We start from the raw sequence: 17,511 nt of genomic DNA on the forward strand, positions 1-17,511 counted from the left end.
AAAGTAAATAATTAGATATATGCACACACTGCTTAATAAAAGTAGAATTATACGTATATTAAAAAAAGGCTATACATATTACAGCCATATATTAAAGCTTATTACAAATTTATTAAAGAATCCTTGAAGCTGAATAACTGTTACGCTAACCCTCATATTTTCTGTGGGCAAAATTAATAGCAGAACACTTAAAAAGATAGATGAGTGTAATATGCATGCTAATAAAATTCAGACAGGCGCACAGAGCCAGTAGTGCCTGCAGGATTCTCTCCCGAGTTAAGCAGTTGTACAGAGTACCCAAAGTGTGTTAAGAAGATGCACACAGAATACCCACAGTGTTAAGAAGCTGTACACAGAGTACCCACAGTGTGTATTGCAGCAACCTCAAGGTCTTTAATTTTTATTAAGTAAGAAATACACGTTTCAGACTGGAAAGGCATAAAACGCCACTAAAATAAAATGCAACTCAGTTGGAAACCGAAGGACCCAGGCGTCTTCATCTGTTTGCAAACTCTTCTATTACAAACACTGTCGTGTTATCTATCTCAGGAGAGAATCCTACAGACTCCACTGTACGGAGCCACAGATGCAGACCATTAATACTGATGCATACCTGGACAGGCCCAAAGAGGGCAGGACGATCACCATGAAAACCAGGAGTAGAAAGCATTTGTGCATCGTTATCTGATTCTCACTGGACCTGAAATACACACACAGACACATGCACACACACACACACGCACACACACACACACACACACACACACACACACAGGATATCGTTCAGATTCACAAATTATTAATTAGCAAATACATTCTTTGGCTTCGGCATCAAGCTATTTTTTTAAACCAGGATTTACACAGGCATGCCCTCCCACATATGCACACAGACATATGAAGCAGAGCGGCAGGCAGGGATTAATAAATAATACCCGTGCCCTTTATCGAAATCCCGTCTCGCCAAGATAAGACTGACAGTTTCATCCGACACACACAGAGGCCGTTAACGCGGACTTCTCGGCTGTCCAGCCAATCAAACGGTGTAATATTGTTATGTAAAAAGATACTGGGCAGTATTAGAACGTTCCCATCAAGGCCAGGCTCCAGTCACACAGAGAGTCTGCCCTCTCGCGCATAGCGACTACGGTGCATTTCATTAACCCCTCGCTAAGATCACTATGACAACACGACCAGAACGACAGTGAGCCGCAGGAATCTGGGCCAGACTGTGGAACATCTGTCTGAGAGAGAGATGGAGAGAAAGAGAGAGAGATAGAGGGGCAGAGGGAGAGAAAGGCAGAAGGAATACAGAAGGCAGTGTTGTGTCTTGGGATGAGGAGGGGGGTACAGAGGGTTTGCAGGGAGGGGGTTAGAGAATTTGCCTTTGAAGGGGTTGCTGTAGGGGAGGTGGGGCGGAGCAGCTCGCAGTACCTGGTCCAATGAGACTCAAAGAAGGCGGAGTAATACACGATGAAGGGCAGCAGCACAGAGAAGGCCCACAGGAGGAGGGTGGGGAAAAACTGGGTGACGATGGGGTTCTGGGAGGATAGGAGAGAGAATATGAGGACACAAAACCCAGACACCATTGCCAAAGTTACCGTATGAACCTGTAATGATCATAAGGTTTCCTGTCAAAAAAACCTTTCTCAGATACCTCTGCCATTCAAAAGTACCCTCCATTCACAACATAACACCATCTATAAATAATAAGGGGTAGGGGTTTTACTTCAGCTAATGGAGATCCTAATAAATCCTAAAGCAGGAAGCATGGAGATATTGTATCTGTCAGTACAAAAGAACAGTGTGAAAATATGGCCAAAACACAATGAAGAGGACACAAAATGACACAAAAACCCCCCCAACAAAGCCGATTCTGACCCGGAGGCTCTCCACAGGCCTGGTGACATTAAACTTGTCCATGGTGTTGACAATGATGGCGGGCGTGGTCAGGAAGAAGAGCAGGAGGAAGAGGAAGATGTTGAGCAGGACGCAGCGGAGCCACCAGCGGGAGCCGCGCACCGACAGGTTCTCCCTGCAGAGAGGAGAGGAGAGGAGGCGCACTCAGCTCCCTCACCCAGGTGGCAGGAACGGCACTCCCGCGCGAGACCCCCGCAGACAGCCCTGGCCCAGACGGGAGGTAAACACAGCCAGGGTGTCGTTCGTGCAGAAAAAGCGTCTGGCTGGGGCCTGCGAGTGAGAGCCCCGCCAGCAGGGAGCTGTAGAGCTGTGGCAGCCAGGGGCCCGTCACACCTGGGTGCTCCTTTTTAATGAAGGGAAAACACGGCTCGGTCACAGCCTCCATGTGGGAGCCTCTGCGAGCGCTGTGCTAATGGATGATGAGGAGTGAGAGACACACACACAGATACACACACACACACACACACATACACATAAACACACACACACATACACACACACACACACACACACACATTCAAAAGCACATACACACACACACACACAAAACAGAAACATTCTTGCTGCATATTGCACTGTCGTATTAATTTCTTGCTGTCATTTTTGGGGGGGACTGGAGCTTTGAGAGTCACAAACTGCGCCCCTCATATGTCAGAGCATCATTTCTCACCAGATAATGTCATTGGGGGCCGGGGCATAATCCACACCCCATTTGTGGGACCGGACCACTGTAGTGATACTGGACTGCTGGGGTCGACGCCGGCAACGGGCACGGCTGTAGTCTTTGACAATGCTGCAGAGAGAGAGAGAGAGAGAGAGAGAGTGAGTGAGAGAGAGAGAGAGAGAGTGTGTGAGAGAGCAACAGAGAGAGAGTGTGTGTGTGTGTGTGTGAGAGAGAGAGAGAGTGAGAGAGTGTGTGTGAGAGAGGGAGAGAGAGTGAGAGAGAGAGACCTGTGCGCTCCTGTACATGCAAAGAGGCACATACACTCAGCACAGGGAATCTCTGACTCACCATTTGGACAATGTAGACGAGGCGGCAACCTTTGTTAAATAAAGGCTGTGGCTTTTAACAGTAGACCATTTAGCTGTGTGGCGAGGGCAGTCTAACACATTACTCTCAGTGCCTCACGACCACGGATATTCATTCCTGGCCTTGGAGGGCAACAGCCCCTGCTGGTTTTTACGAGCAGTTCTGAATCCGTCATGACCGAAAACAGATGCCATTTGGGTTATCCTGGCCTGGCTTTCTGAGTAATCCAACAGACACAATGTGTACATTTGCAGTATTTAAGTCTGAAAAAATAAACTTTGCCCTTAATATACCCATAATATATGACATCATCAGTGGACAGAGAGGTTGATGAGTGTTTATGTCAGGTTGTTCAGCATTTTTCCATACAGTATACACCCAGTGATCACTTTATTAGTTAGACCTGTACACCAGCTTGTTAATGCAAATATTTGATCAGCCAAGAATGTGACAGCAACTAAATGTGTGAAAGCATGCAGACAGACAGAAGTGGTCAAGCGGTTCAGCTGTTTTTCAGGCCAAATGTCAGAATGGGGAAGAAATGTGTTCTAAGTGACTTTGACCGTGGAATGATTGTTGGTGCCAGACAGGGAGGTTTGAGTGTCTCAGAACCTGCAGATCTCACGCACAACAGTCTCTTGAGTTTGCAGAGAATGGTGCGAAAAACCCAAACAATACTCCTGTGAGTAGCAGTTCTGCGGTTAAAAAACATGCTGTTAATGAGAGAAGTCAGAGGAGAATGGCCAGACAGGTCGAAGCTGACAGGAAGGTGACAGTGACGCAAATAACCACACATTACAACAGTGGTATGCAGAAGAGCATCGGTGAATACACAACATGTCAAACCTCTAAATGCATAGGCTACAGCAGCAGAAGACTGATGAGTCTAAATAATAACTCTAATAAATACCCAATAAAGTGCATTGGGTATATAATGTTTCTGTCTGGTTGGGCTTTAAATTGGCTTTAGATGAGCATTCATCCATTCTTGAGTCATCTAAGTTTATTGATAAGAGGGGGTCGCCAAACTGGCAAAATGTATGCCAGCAAGCCTGTTGTTCTGTGCTTCTGAGTGATGATTGTGTGTGTCGCTATGCCTCTGAGTGTGGGTTGTGTGTGTGGCTGTGCCTCTGAGGGTGGGTTGTGTGTCGCTGTGCCTCTGAGTGAGGGTTGTGTGTGTCGCTGTGCCTCTGAGTGATGATTGTGTGTGTCGCTGTGTCTCTGAGTGTGGGTTGTGTGTGTCGCTGTGCCTCTGAGTGATGATTGTGTGTGTCGCTATGCCTCTGAGTGTGGGTTGTGTGTGTGGCTGTGCCTCTGAGTGTGGGTTGTGTGTGTGGCTGTGCCTCTGAGGGTGGGTTGTGTGTGTCGCTGTGCCTCTGAGTGAGGCTTGTATGTGTCGCTGTGCGTCTGAGTGACGCTTGTGTGTGTCGTTGTATCTCTGAAGTCACTCACACTGCGGTCATCCTCTCGTCTCTGAAGGTGATGAAAGCCATGTCCAGTCGCTTGAGTGAAATCCGGTTCTTCTCCGCGTTGAATTCATCCGTCAGCTTCTCCTCCAGCTCACTGTAGTACTGCTCCGCATCCACCTGGGATGGAGAGAGGAAGAGAGAGATCGATCTATACAGACATACACCGCTCCCCATCGACTGAGCAATTTGAGAGGGAGGGGAAATCAGTATCTGTTTAATAACTGCTGAATAACTGTGGTCCACTTTTTAATATTTTGAAATTGTTGCGATAATTTCTCGTGTCCCATCAATGAAATTGATTCGTGTGCAATTTGGAGAAAATGAGGTGTTTCAGCTGTCAATTTAGATTTGGCTCACAGTGCCCCCAAGTGGAAGCACGCTAAAATTACACAGAAATGATTACGTTCTCAATAATTAAACCCAGGGAAACCAAGAGTAGTCACATGAGCCAGCGCAGTAATCAGAGGTTACAGAGGCGATGCGTGATATGCGATGACCTACACACTGCAGGCGAAGCCTGAGCATCGCTGTACATACCTGCTCAAAGCCGCATATGTCGCAGCAGAAGATCTGGGCGCAGGGGTGGGTCTTGATCATGATTCTGCCCTCCTTCTGGGCCTTGCCTGTGAAGTAGAGTCTGCCCTTCATGGCCTTCCGCCTGTAGGGGTGACAGGAGTAAGACAGCACTGAGGATTTGGAGAGAGATCCACACACTTTCACCAACCTCACCACTGCGTCCTACAGACATACAGCAGTTATACTACATATTCAGACTGAGTACTCCTAAACATCACAGAATATCACTGTGTTAGTCTGGAATCACCTCCAAAAAAATAGAAAAAAGAAAAAGAAAAGTCAATAATAGTAGAAATGCTAGAAGATTTCAAATCAACTGTTGCATTTACTGTCACATTTCAACAAGTGTATGAGATCTAATAAAACGTTGAACAGCACACTATGAATAATATTTAACAACAGCATTAAACAATATCTCCCAAATTTGGCCCAAATGTGTCCTCAGACAGCACTACCTACCAACATGCGTACATGAAAATCTCACAGTGCTAAGAAAATGGCACTGAGAAGACTTCTAGACGTCATCTCATTGCTCCCCCACAATATCAATGCAAAAAAAGGTCAACTAAAACAGCAAACAAAATCAATGCACGTCATAACGGGAAGTCAGAGAGAGCCAGTCCACAGTGAAGGGAGGGCAGTGAAGCTGCTTCGTTGGGAAGGTCTCTCACCTCTCCGCGTCTAGCTTCATCAGCTTCCGCACGTCGAAGCAGAAGCGAATGTCAGTGACGGTGCAGCTGGGATAGGCTTCACTGGAGAGGGGGAGAGGGGAGACGTGTCAGCCCCGAAAGTCACTTTTCACTTCTCACACGTATACACACCTTTGAGGACTGCCAGCACAGACCCAGCAGTGCCAAACAGAGCCTGTGTAAGTTATGTTACCTAGCACCAGGCTACTCATTACATTACACTACTCAAACATTACATTACATTATTGGCTTTTGGCAGACGCTCTTATCCAGAGCGACGTACATCAAAGTGCAAAATGCATACCCATAACCAGGGATAAGTGCGCTGAAAGACCCTAGAGGGAAGTACAATTTCAAGTGCTAGACTAGTACTCCCTAGTCTCCAGTTGTTCAGCTCAACAAACAGCCGGAAAAAATGTTTCCAGAGGCATATTCTGAAAATATTGCCAGTTTTTCAGAAGTACAGGGAACGTTGTTTTTTAAAAAGCCAAAGCATTTACGCGAAAGAGAAAAATAATACGTGCAGGCTTCCAGGAGCGTTAAAGAGTTTAACAGTAATACCAGCTCTGGCAGTGTGTTTGGCTAGTGAGCTGAGAACTGTGGACATGGACTTCATCATGAGCAATTACTTCACTGTCACTGCTGTAAACCTCGGTCTTTTAAGGCAAATGAAACCCTATGTTTAACAAACTGTCATCTTTCACAAAATGAATTTATTTTAGTAACTATATAATTTTTTACACATTTTGCACTTTTACTTAAATTATGGGAGGATGCTGTTCACAGAAGCCAAGATGTTGAAGCTAGTCACAAAGAAGCAGCTAAGGAACTATGAACAAACAAAACAGAACCCCCCCCCTTTCTGTTCACTTCAGTTTGATACAGACAATTACGTCTCTCAAGTCTCTGCTCTGCCACCTACAGTACACCTGTAAAAGCCCTCACAACTGAAGCATTTATTAGACGTATACCACCCTGTCTGCCACCAACAATCATTTGACAGTCAAAGTCACTTCAATCACATTCTGATGGTTGATGTGAACATTAACTGAAGCTCCTGACCCATATCTACATGATTGCATTCCACTGCTGCCACACAGTTGGCTGATTAGATAATCACATGAATAAGCAGGTGTAATAAAGTAAAAATTTTCCTGAGTGTAAATGCTGGCTTTGACTGACTGAGTTCTTCTTCAGTGTGAAGGACTATTGGTGGCCAGCAGTACACATATTCATATGCTGAGACTCCAATAAGTGGTTTCCAGTCAGACTATTTATACATTTATTAAATTATACTACTGTGCTTGTTAAGCATGATTTTTTAAAAGGGAAGGGAAACTTACTGGAAATGCTTAGTGATGAGTCCTGGGTCAGAGATCTCCTTCGGGATGTCAGTTACCATGAGTGTCCTGGCCACCTGGTTCATAGCCAAGAGAGAATCCCATTCAGTCCAGGAATGATTATGAGTATTCCCTAACAAAAACACACTGCAGGACTTCTGTCTCTGCAGGCTTCCTCTGCTAAATCACCCATTCAGGACCTCTGAAAGCAGTCCAAACTGCACCTACCATTACAATGTGTGTTCAGATTTTTTGTGAGGGTTGTTATATAACCTCATAAGTGGATCAAGACATTCAGTTCACATTCTGCCCTGTTCACATGAAAATAAAATTGAGATTATGTTGCATACAGGAGTGTGAGAGTAGCGTGCAAACATTGGGTTTTTTAGGGAGTGATTTTGTTTTGAATTTCACGTGAGAAGTTTCAAACCTCACAGTTCCCAACACTGACATACTCTTGGACAATTGATCATTGGGGAAGAACAATTCATTCTTTGTCGATGTATCAAAGATCTGGACAATGTCAGCATACCTTTGCTGATTAATTATCTATGCTAATTATATGAAAGCATCATTTGGCCTCTACACCAAAAAGCCTGACCCTCAAGCACTGATATTGGATCTCTTTCCGACATTGATCACAAAACTATGATCAGCACCATAGGTGAGCTAGGTGATCCTGAATGAGAACTTGTATGTACTTGTACATCTACGCCCTGATGAAAAAAACATCTCAAGCTAGGTTTTGAAACAGCTGGTCGATGGTTGACCAGCTCAGACCAGCTCCATACTCAACATGGCTTGACCAGCTCAAGCTATGTTTTGAAACAGCTGGTAGCTGCTAATTTCAAGCTGTTCATTGTTGGATTTTACACCAGGATAGGTGTGTATTTGTGTGTGCATGTGTATGCACCACACATGTGTGTGTGTGTGTATGTGTGTGTGTGTGTGCATGTGCCCCCTTCATGTGTGTGTGTGTGCACACGTATATAAATTAAATGTACCCACCTTCTCGTCCTCCCTGTACTCCAGTCGTGAGGAATGGTGGGCCATGCACAGCGTAGTGATGATGAAGTAGAGCAGAGCCAACACACTGTGCAGCCACAGAAAACTGTCCCTGCAGAGAAGGACAATGCATGTTACTGGCCACCAGGGGGCACATAATATGAAAGCGCTCTGTTAGGAACCAAACATTTCTGGGTTAATTCATAAAACCAGCAATACACGTAGTTAAGAATAAACAAGGTTGGTGGGTCAATCCCCAGTGTAGCTACAATAAGATCTGCACAGCTGTTGGGCCCTTGAGCAAGGCCCTTAACCCCACATTGCTCCAGGGGGGATTATCCCCTGCTTAGTCTAATCAACTGTAAGTTGCTTTGGATAAAAGCGCCAGATAAATAACATGTAATATAATGTAAGAAGAACTGGACATGGAATTCAGATGTATGCTTTGCAAAATAAAACTTTCATCTTTTCATCACTGCTGTCTAATTATTCACTCTTGTTAAATATGTAACTGTCATGTGATTCTAATTTATTCCATAAAATCATAATGTTCTGATGTTAGTATGTTCATGCCAGTTGTGTGTATGAGTATATCCATTAGAAAATATTCATCATGTGTTTTTTTCTCAATACATTTAAATCAAAACTACTGTATATAAACTGTATTACATATATATTTTTTGTCCGAGCAGGCTTATGTTAAGACACAAATCAAGCTGTGGTCCTAGAGGCCAAAATAGGAGAAGGAAAACATGCAGAATTATATTATGCATCTATTTTCCATATTATGTGCTGCATGCACTATTTCAATAAAGTTCAAATGTAGTGAAATAACAATAGCTATTTATAATACTGTATGTGTTCAAGCGCTGAGTAATAGTTCTACATTGTTGGATTCAATCGCAAGAGAAAATGAATCTGATCCCAACACTCCTCTGTGTGTATATAAATCCTGCATAACTAACCAAATCACCTTCAGTTCAACAATTGGTATAATGATGTGCTTTTTTCCCCCCGTTTTGACCTCGTGAGCCACGCTGCACAAACACGCGTGATAAGAAATTACACAAATCAGGGAAGCGGAGCATGCTGGGAAAGCTCCCTCTGAGCCCCACGGATTGGTGCAGATGTCTAACTGTGTGCTCGCCCTGCTCATGACACATGGCTGGATTAAGTCAGACTAACATCACGATCAGACACTGGCAACGGTTACTGTGACATACTGTGCAGGGACGTTGGCCACCGTTGTCCTCCCAAAATTCTGAGGGCTGTCTCCTAAGGGGAGAAAGAGGATAACATATGACTTGGGAATGCTGCTTATTAGGACCAAATGAGGCAGCTCTTGGAGAGAAATAGTGAATGTGCTCTGGCTATGGGTGGATAATGTTATCTAGTCAATTTGTGACATCAAGAAACCATCAATTTTGTCACAGACCTTGAGCATCTTCCATTGCATTCACATTGCTTATATATTATTAATTCAGTTAATGTCAGAGAGCCTTGCGATTTATGCTCATTTAAGATATAATTATATCTGAAATGAAATGAAATGAAAAACTACATTAAAAATTAAAACAATTCCAATAACTCATCTGAATAAGGGATGCCAACAATTTTCTAGTTAATTCAGTCTTTTAAGATACAAATTCATCATGAATTTAATGTATAGGCACTTTGCCAACCTCCATTCATCAGTGCATTTAATGACTAACAGGTCTCCTGTTCAGCAATAGTTAAAAAATAGTAATGTTGCATTGAGGCCGTACACTTCAAATGCCTGAGAATCTCCCCCATAAACCAGACCATTACTTTACAAGGGAGCTGAAGCTGTCCGTCTACTTGGCAGCTGAAGCTGTCCGTCTGCTCCCCAGCGAACACCAAAACATTCTCACAATGTCGGTCAAACGTTTTGTCAATGTTATAACATTGCCACTACATGGCAGCAACATTGTGAGAATGTTTCTGTGTTAGCCGCCGCTATACCTCAACCACCCTTCCCCCCCCCCACAATTGCAGGCAGTACCCAGGAGGTTCCCGGAGAAGTTGATGGGCAGTATGACGGCGACAGACAGCAGGCAGACCACCATCATGAGCAGGATGATGTGGCGTTGGAAGGACAGGTAGGTGGTGGCGTCCATGCCGCACTTGCTCCGGATCTCCTCGTCCCTGGGAACACAAAACCACGGAGTACTCGGCTCCAGGAACCGACATGCCCTGCCGATCTCCCCCCCGGCTGCCAAGTGCGGGAAGGGCCGGGCGAGAGAGAGGGAGAAACCGGGGCCTTGCGCCGGTTCCAGAGGCAGGCCCACACATGGTGGACTTTCAGGGTGGGTTCTCAGTTTCCCACCAACTACAGCCACTAACACCAGGGCTTAGAAACAGGGCAGAGAACCATCAAACCCTAAAATGGTACTCTGGGAGCCATGGACTACTCCATGCTGCCCTTTTACAGGGCCTAAATCTGTCGTTGGCACACATGCCCCGCCTGTGAGGAGTATGAGTATTCATGGGAAACCGCCATGAAAATTACCACTAGAATACAACTTCATTTGTTTTTACTGTTTAATGAGGTCTAACGTGAAGACTGCATTTAGTGATGACATCAGCATTTATGGGTGGGACAATAAAAAAGGGGGTGGGGAGCGACATCGCTTACTCACTTCATATGATAGAGTGATGTCAGCCACGAACAGAAGCCCTGGAGGAGAAGAAACACAAACCGTTAAGTCTGGTGCTTATTAAAGGCAATAGTTTGCATGTGTTAAGATGTGAAGATAATGAGTGTAACTGGCTTGCATCTGCTGAAGCCATTTGCATAACATTAAAGCCCCCGTGTTAACAAGCCAGAGGGATTAAGTTTTAATACGTCTAGCCTGCATGACCTCACCGCGTGACACTGTCATGACCTGCGGTGAATCCGACCGCACACTCGGCACTGTAAAATATTCAGAGTTAAATTAACTCTTACAGAGTACTCTGCTCCCAAGGTCGGCAGGAGCGGTTGCTGGTGGGAAAGTAACTAATTCGGCTGAATTCGGGGGGTTGGGAAAAATGGGAAAAATCGAGGGTGCACACATACATTACAGTGTACATACACTACGGTCCCTATTGGACTCATACAGTATGTACTACTCTGTCAGTGGTGAATGGACACTGGACATGTTACTCTGAGGTACAGGTGGTGAACACTGGACATGTTACTCTGAGGTACAGGTGATGAACACTGGACATGTTACTCTGAGGTACAGGTGGTGAACACTGGACATGTTACTCTGAGGTACAGGTGATGAACACTGGACATGTTACTCTGAGGTACAGGTGATGAACACTGGACATGTTACTCTGAGGTACAGGTGATGAACACTGGACATGTTACTCTGAGGTACAGGTGGGGCCGGCAGGGTGTACCCTGCGATAGGAGGCTGTGAGGTGGTAGCTGTGAGGAGACTCAGGCCTCACCACGTCCTTGCTCACGTCTGTGTCTGAAGGACTGGACTCCGACGGAGACTTCTCCTTCTCGCTCGGCTCTCCGTAGAACAAGGACGTGAGACTGCAGTGGGGGTGGGTGTTATGGGGGGTTATGGAGGGTAGGGGATATAGGTGAGAAGACATGGGTGGGGGAGGTTGTTATGGGGGGTTATGGAGGGTAGGAGATATTGGTGAGAAGACATGGGTGGGGGGGTGTTATGGGGGGTCATGGAGGGTAGAGGATATTGGTGAGAAGACATGGGTGGGGGGTGTTATGGGAGGATATGGGGGGTAGGGGAATATTGGCGAGAGCACACAGGGGGGGTGTTATGAGGGGTTGTGGGGGTTATGGGAGGATTGGTGAGAGGAAACAGAGTGAGTTAAACTGTAGACCTGGTGCTCTACATCAATTAGAATTAAGTCAATAAAAGGAAAAACATAAACCTATAATGTAAAGTTTTAAATGCTAAGAAGTACAGGATAAAAACATATCAATTTACCATGGTTAGTGACAACTAATCAAGGACCTTTTCATACTTTGGGCTACAATTTGAAAAGAAGCACAGCTGCAATAATACAATACTCCTGCCCCTTTGCTGGATTTAACAGCACTGGGACATTATGCTTCTTTCTCTTTCACCGTTCATGCAAACCCTTCACCATTCATGTCAGCTCAGGTGTTCTTTACATGTACTTGTACTTACATGCCCTCCAGATGGAGACACAACAACAATAATAATAGTAATAGTAATAGTAATAGTAAAAGTAATAGTAGTAGTAGTAGTAGTAGTAAACACAAAGAAACACCTGAATGACTATTGGAATTAACGTATACTAGTATTGATCCATGAAATCCCACCACCTTAAATTCAGCAGATGCATCTTCACAAGTAGGGAGCAGGAAGGTGTGACTCATGACAAAGGTCTTGAGTGACACTGCCCCACTTTCCAGAGGAACCCAGATAAGTAGGTAGGGCAACCAAGAAATTCCAAAATAATTGTGCGGTTCCCCTGGTTGGCAACCTACATTTAGGGTCTGTTTTTCCTCCAGGGCAGTCCCGGCCCTATCTAAATGAGTGACGCATAGACCTCTGACCACAAGAGGAGGCCCCTCCACTTATCTCAGCCACCAGTTTACACTGCAGCGCTGCTAATCCCCAAACCAGACCCATACTCAAGCAGAGCTGAATGCGCACGCAGGGTAGTGACTAAGCTTTCAGCAAGATTAGGGTCTTCTCCTTTTTTAGCCGATGTCTCAGTGGTGCTGCTTTTCACGGTGATAGAGGAAAACTGGTGTATGTAAACGAGTCCACCTCTCAGCCCACATGCATAGTGTACACAGCGTTCTTGCGTGAGATGGAGAGGCGCTTCCCGCCAAATGAAAGCAATGGCCACTGTAGCCGCTAAACCATCGTTCTACATCGGTAAGGCCTTCAAACGTGGAGATAAAAGGAATTTATTGTTCTCCCGCGAATGCTAGCAACAGAGCAGCAGCTAGCTACTTTTTTTATTTGACCCCTATTTCTGTATTTATACTCGCTGCTAAAACCTTCCTCTCCCAGTGTGGGAAAGTGCACATACTGCATTCAAGACACTTCAAAACACATGAGGTCAGCTGCTTCTTTCTGCTCAGCAGGACAACAGGTGAGCTTGCACAGTTGCTGAGTGCCCTCCATGTGTAGCTCAGACGGGCACACTGTGGATGCCTAATTGACCAGAGGGAGTTGCTACTGTATTAGGAGGTACTGGCAGATTCAACACGAGACCACAGGGCACATCAATACACTGGTACATTGCCTAAATACGAGCCACCCACAGCCCCAATTACAGAGTTTAATTATTCTTTGTTAGTGAGTGATTCTGTGTATTTTTACGCCTCGTAACAATTGCAATTCCTCCTGTGCTAGGGTGACTCACGGTCATGATTTTTATGACTCTTTAATCCCGGCTCAGGAGACCCAACAGTTCCAACAGCAGGCTCCATGCAGTGTTTCTATGCAGCAAGCATAGCAAACAATTGAATTGAGGGATTTCCTTTAGTGAATATATAGGACTCTTTAAGCTCCGGTGGATGGGAAGTCTCCCGTTGCCAAGTCCTATAAGCAGGGGAAAGATGCTTCCCACAAGGTATGCTACTGTGAGATGCAGTCTGCTGAATTACTGATCAGCTTCACCAACACTCGCCCCAGAACACAACGGCAAAGATAAAAAAAATCAAAGAATAAAAAGAGACAAATCACTCATAGGAATTCAGCCGGCGGCGCTCTACAAAGCTGGTGGAGGGAAAGGATGAAAAGAACAGAATTAGATCAACTGCCTGCCTGCCTGCTCGCTTATTAGCGCTAAGAAATGTGTTGACACTCCAAACAAAACAAACAGACAGCAAACACGGATGACTAGATAAAAGGGAAAAATGTCTTCAAAATATGCACACTGAAGCCTGAGGTTTGTGCAATACCGGTCTTATCCAGAAGGGGGAACTGTTGTTAAACACGACCGAGAATACAAACACGTGTTAAATGTAAAACTGGAGGATTCTGGAGAGGAACACCTCAGACCACAAGCAGACTGAAGCCCCCATTTTGACACTTGTCTTCATGATTAAAGTTATTGATTGGCTGTGCTTATTAAATGGGGAGCTTGTTCGATGGGTTTACCTGTCATTGTCCATCAGTAGAGCCAGACGGCCGTAGTCCCAGGCGGCCTTCCGCAGGCAGGAGAAGATCAGCAGCAGAAACTGAAAAACAGAGCAGCAGAAACTGAATAACAGAGCAGCAGTTACAGGGTCTGGCCCAGAATTGCTCTCTCCATCGCTCGCTCTTTCTATCACTTCCTCATTAACATACTCTCTTTCACACAGACACACACACTCTCTCTCTCTCTCTCTCTCTCTCTCTCTCTCTCTCTCTCTCCATGCTTCCCTCACACAATTGTCTTTCACGCTTACATACTCCCTCACACATTTCTCTCTTTTTATCCACAAAAACAACAATTTCAACATTGCGACATCTGTTGCCAGAGGGACTAAAACACAAGATACTATGCTAAATAACAACAACAACAACAACGAGAATATTAATGTAATTTCTGCAATATGAGGCTTAATTCAGCTGTTTGAAAACATTGTGCTAATGCATTTTGATCAATATATTTTTCATATGTAGATACAATGCAAGTGCAACCCTACATAAATCAGTGGCCATCTTCCCAAATGGCTCATAGTTGTTGCACTAGCCCATTAGAACATACAGATACAGAACACACTTACATGCACGTACACACACAGTATAATAGAGAGAGTGATAAACATGTAAATAATTTAATAGGAATTGAACTGTTATGTGCCTTTGTATACCCACCGCATCCCTCAGGCTATAGCACACTGCCACATACAGCATATTCTCTGTCTCTCTCTCTCGCGCTCTCTTCCCCCTCGCTCTCCCACACACAGAGGTAAATATTGGCTCACATTCATTAGTTATAATGCGATCTGTCGGGGACTCAGCCGTCTGGACACAGCTGGGGACAGTTAGAGGGGGAGATCTTAAAAAGAGCGTACGTCTCTGCTCAATCAGTTCCCCCATTTCGACAGTTGTGCTGCCCTTGGCTATTATCTGAGCTGACCACATGGGTTCTGCATGTGTCTGGGTGCGGGATTTTAAATTGTTGGCATGAGCATTTTTAGTACACTTTGTTCCGCAGCTGAACCTTGCTAATAACTGCACACCTGAATGCAGAAAACTATCGGCATATGGCTGTGTGTAATTAGCAGGGAACCTAAGGAGCAGAACAAGTTTTTTTTTAAGGATCACCACATCAAACAGACTGCGACATTCAGCGAGCTGATGTGAAATATTACGAAACGTGCGAGCAGACATAGACCCAGTGCGAGATTAAATCCGCTGCTTTTGAGCTTCAATTCCCAATGTTGTACATCTATGGTACTTGTTAAAGCCGCCTTCGGTCTTTTAGATCCCGCCATGGTGTTGGCTCCTATCCATTGAGTTTTTATTTCGGGAGTTTTTATTCATCTACTCTGCAGAATGATATGATCTGAACAGCTAAAAGGCGCTTCCTTTCTCCCTGCTGCCATCTTTGACTTTGATGTGCAATTAAGATGGGTCTGCATAGTTCTTGTAAGGCAATTAAAACATTTCTAAAAGGCAAACATGTTTGAGAGGTGGTACGGAAGTCAAGGATGAGGGTACATTTAGACAAAAGACAATCTCATTTTACAACTCTGTAAAACGTATACATAAAGAACAAAGAGCCACTGAATGAGTGAAATTGGTTTATGATAATGGGAAAGGGGCTGAATTTCTCCATTGTAACGAAATTAAAAGCATGTAGCCAGGATTTGGTCCCATTTAAATTGACAGAATAGAACTGCAATAACTACAAATCTCTAGGGAGTATTTTCTCAACCCCCAGCAGAAAAGGACTATTGTTTTGTGCTGGACTGAAAAAATATTATGACAACAAAAAAAAATTCTGAAAAAAGAATATAGATACAGTCAAAACTCAGAGAACTGAAAGGACAGGAGGTAGTTCGGAACACTGAAATTAAATATTTCTTTCACATAATAATAAATCAAAATCATTAACATCAATGGTATTGGCCCAAACAAGAACAAGGGCTAACCAACAATAGTTGTTCGCTAAAATTGTAAAATAGCCAAACCAGAAACAAATCCGTATACTGACGTTGGCAAAGCTTGCACTCCTGTGGCTGAACACCAATGCATTGTCTATTTAGCAACAACCGTTAAGATCAGTCCCTTGTCTAAGTTTAATATATATATATATTTCAAATTCTCAATTAATAGTGTTACTTGTACACGTTTTGCAGTCGCCATTTTCAACAGTATTAATGTTATACTTCCGATTCCATACCCTGATCAGTTGACTTTACGGTTTTATGAGTTTCGGATCTCTGAGGTGCTACTGTACGTAGTATGTACACCGGCTTCTGAATGCAAAAATACAAATATCTAATGAGCCAATCATGTGGCACCAACTCATAAAAGCATGCAGGCATAGTCAAGAGGTTCAGTTGTTTTTTGGACCAAACATCGGAAGTTTACAGAGAATGGTGTGAAAAAAAACTCTTGTGAGTGGCAGTTCTGTGGGCAAAAATACCTAAAAGGTCAGAGGAGAATGGCCAGGCTGGTTCAAGATGACAGGAAGGGGACTCATCTCAAATAAGGGGACAGTAACTCAAATAACCATGCATTACTGCAGTGCTACGCAAAAGAAAATCTCTGAGCACATAACATGCCAAACCTTGATATGGATGGGCTACAGCAGCAGAAAAAAATATATAAGTTAAATAAATACCTAGTAAAGTGGTCACTGAGTGTATATGCATTTCCACAGAAGTTCAAGAAAAGACGATGAAGAAATGACAAGTACAATTAAAAAACCATTAACTGACACAAAGCTGAGAGTGTGTTAGACTAAAGCCCAGGCTAGGGAGAAAAAAAGACACAGAGAGCCAGACAGAGGGGGGACAGAAGGAGAGATGATGGAGAAGATTACCCATGGGAGTAAGAGGCAGTGCTTTGTAAACACTCACCAGCCAGAGAATGACATTGAGGGCGAGGACCGTGGGCACCCCCCCAAAGGGCAGGCCCTGCAGGACACTGCTGCGTGAGTGAGACCTGTAGCATCGCTCCGCCGTGCCGTTGTCCGCCCCCAGTGTGTCCAGAAAGCTGAGGACGTCCAGCTCCGTGTCCCCCTCCCCGCCGGGGACCCCGACCCCCGACAGCTCCGAGCCTGCCATGGGTTCTCCTCTGTTCCCGGGCTCAGGTCATGCAGCCATCACTGAAGGGAATGAGACCATTTACAGATTGGCAAACAAATCAACGAAGGAAGACGGACCCCTGAACATTACCATCTTGGTTTTCTCTTTGAGGGTAGCAGCAAGAAGGACCTGGGTTCCAGCCCCACCCGGGCCGTTCTGTGTGGAGTTTGCATGTTCTCCTCATGTCTGCGTGGGTTTCCTCCCACCGTCCAAA

General features: G+C 44.7%; 1 protein-coding gene across 1 annotated transcript in view; it reads right to left on the reverse strand.

Moving 5' to 3' along the window:
* Nucleotides 1-17,276, reverse strand: part of tmem63c (transmembrane protein 63C) — a 30,985-nt gene extending 13,709 nt beyond the window's left edge. Inside the window, exons 1-15 of the mRNA XM_061231694.1 lie at nt 17,070-17,276; nt 14,152-14,231; nt 11,486-11,576; nt 10,687-10,724; nt 10,050-10,192; nt 9,250-9,301; nt 8,030-8,138; nt 7,025-7,098; nt 5,664-5,744; nt 4,954-5,074; nt 4,400-4,533; nt 2,588-2,710; nt 1,879-2,032; nt 1,432-1,538; nt 614-700 (exon numbers count right to left, since the gene is read on the reverse strand). Of these exons, the coding sequence (XP_061087678.1) occupies nt 614-700; nt 1,432-1,538; nt 1,879-2,032; nt 2,588-2,710; nt 4,400-4,533; nt 4,954-5,074; nt 5,664-5,744; nt 7,025-7,098; nt 8,030-8,138; nt 9,250-9,301; nt 10,050-10,192; nt 10,687-10,724; nt 11,486-11,576; nt 14,152-14,231; nt 17,070-17,276 (1,601 nt within the window). The remainder of the gene's footprint in view (nt 1-613; nt 701-1,431; nt 1,539-1,878; nt 2,033-2,587; nt 2,711-4,399; nt 4,534-4,953; nt 5,075-5,663; nt 5,745-7,024; nt 7,099-8,029; nt 8,139-9,249; nt 9,302-10,049; nt 10,193-10,686; nt 10,725-11,485; nt 11,577-14,151; nt 14,232-17,069) is intronic.
* Between the last annotated feature and the right edge of the window lie 235 nt (nt 17,277-17,511).

The sequence above is a fragment of the Conger conger genome, chromosome 1 (assembly GCF_963514075.1).
Source record: "Conger conger chromosome 1, fConCon1.1, whole genome shotgun sequence".
Lineage (NCBI taxonomy): Eukaryota > Metazoa > Chordata > Actinopteri > Anguilliformes > Congridae > Conger > Conger conger.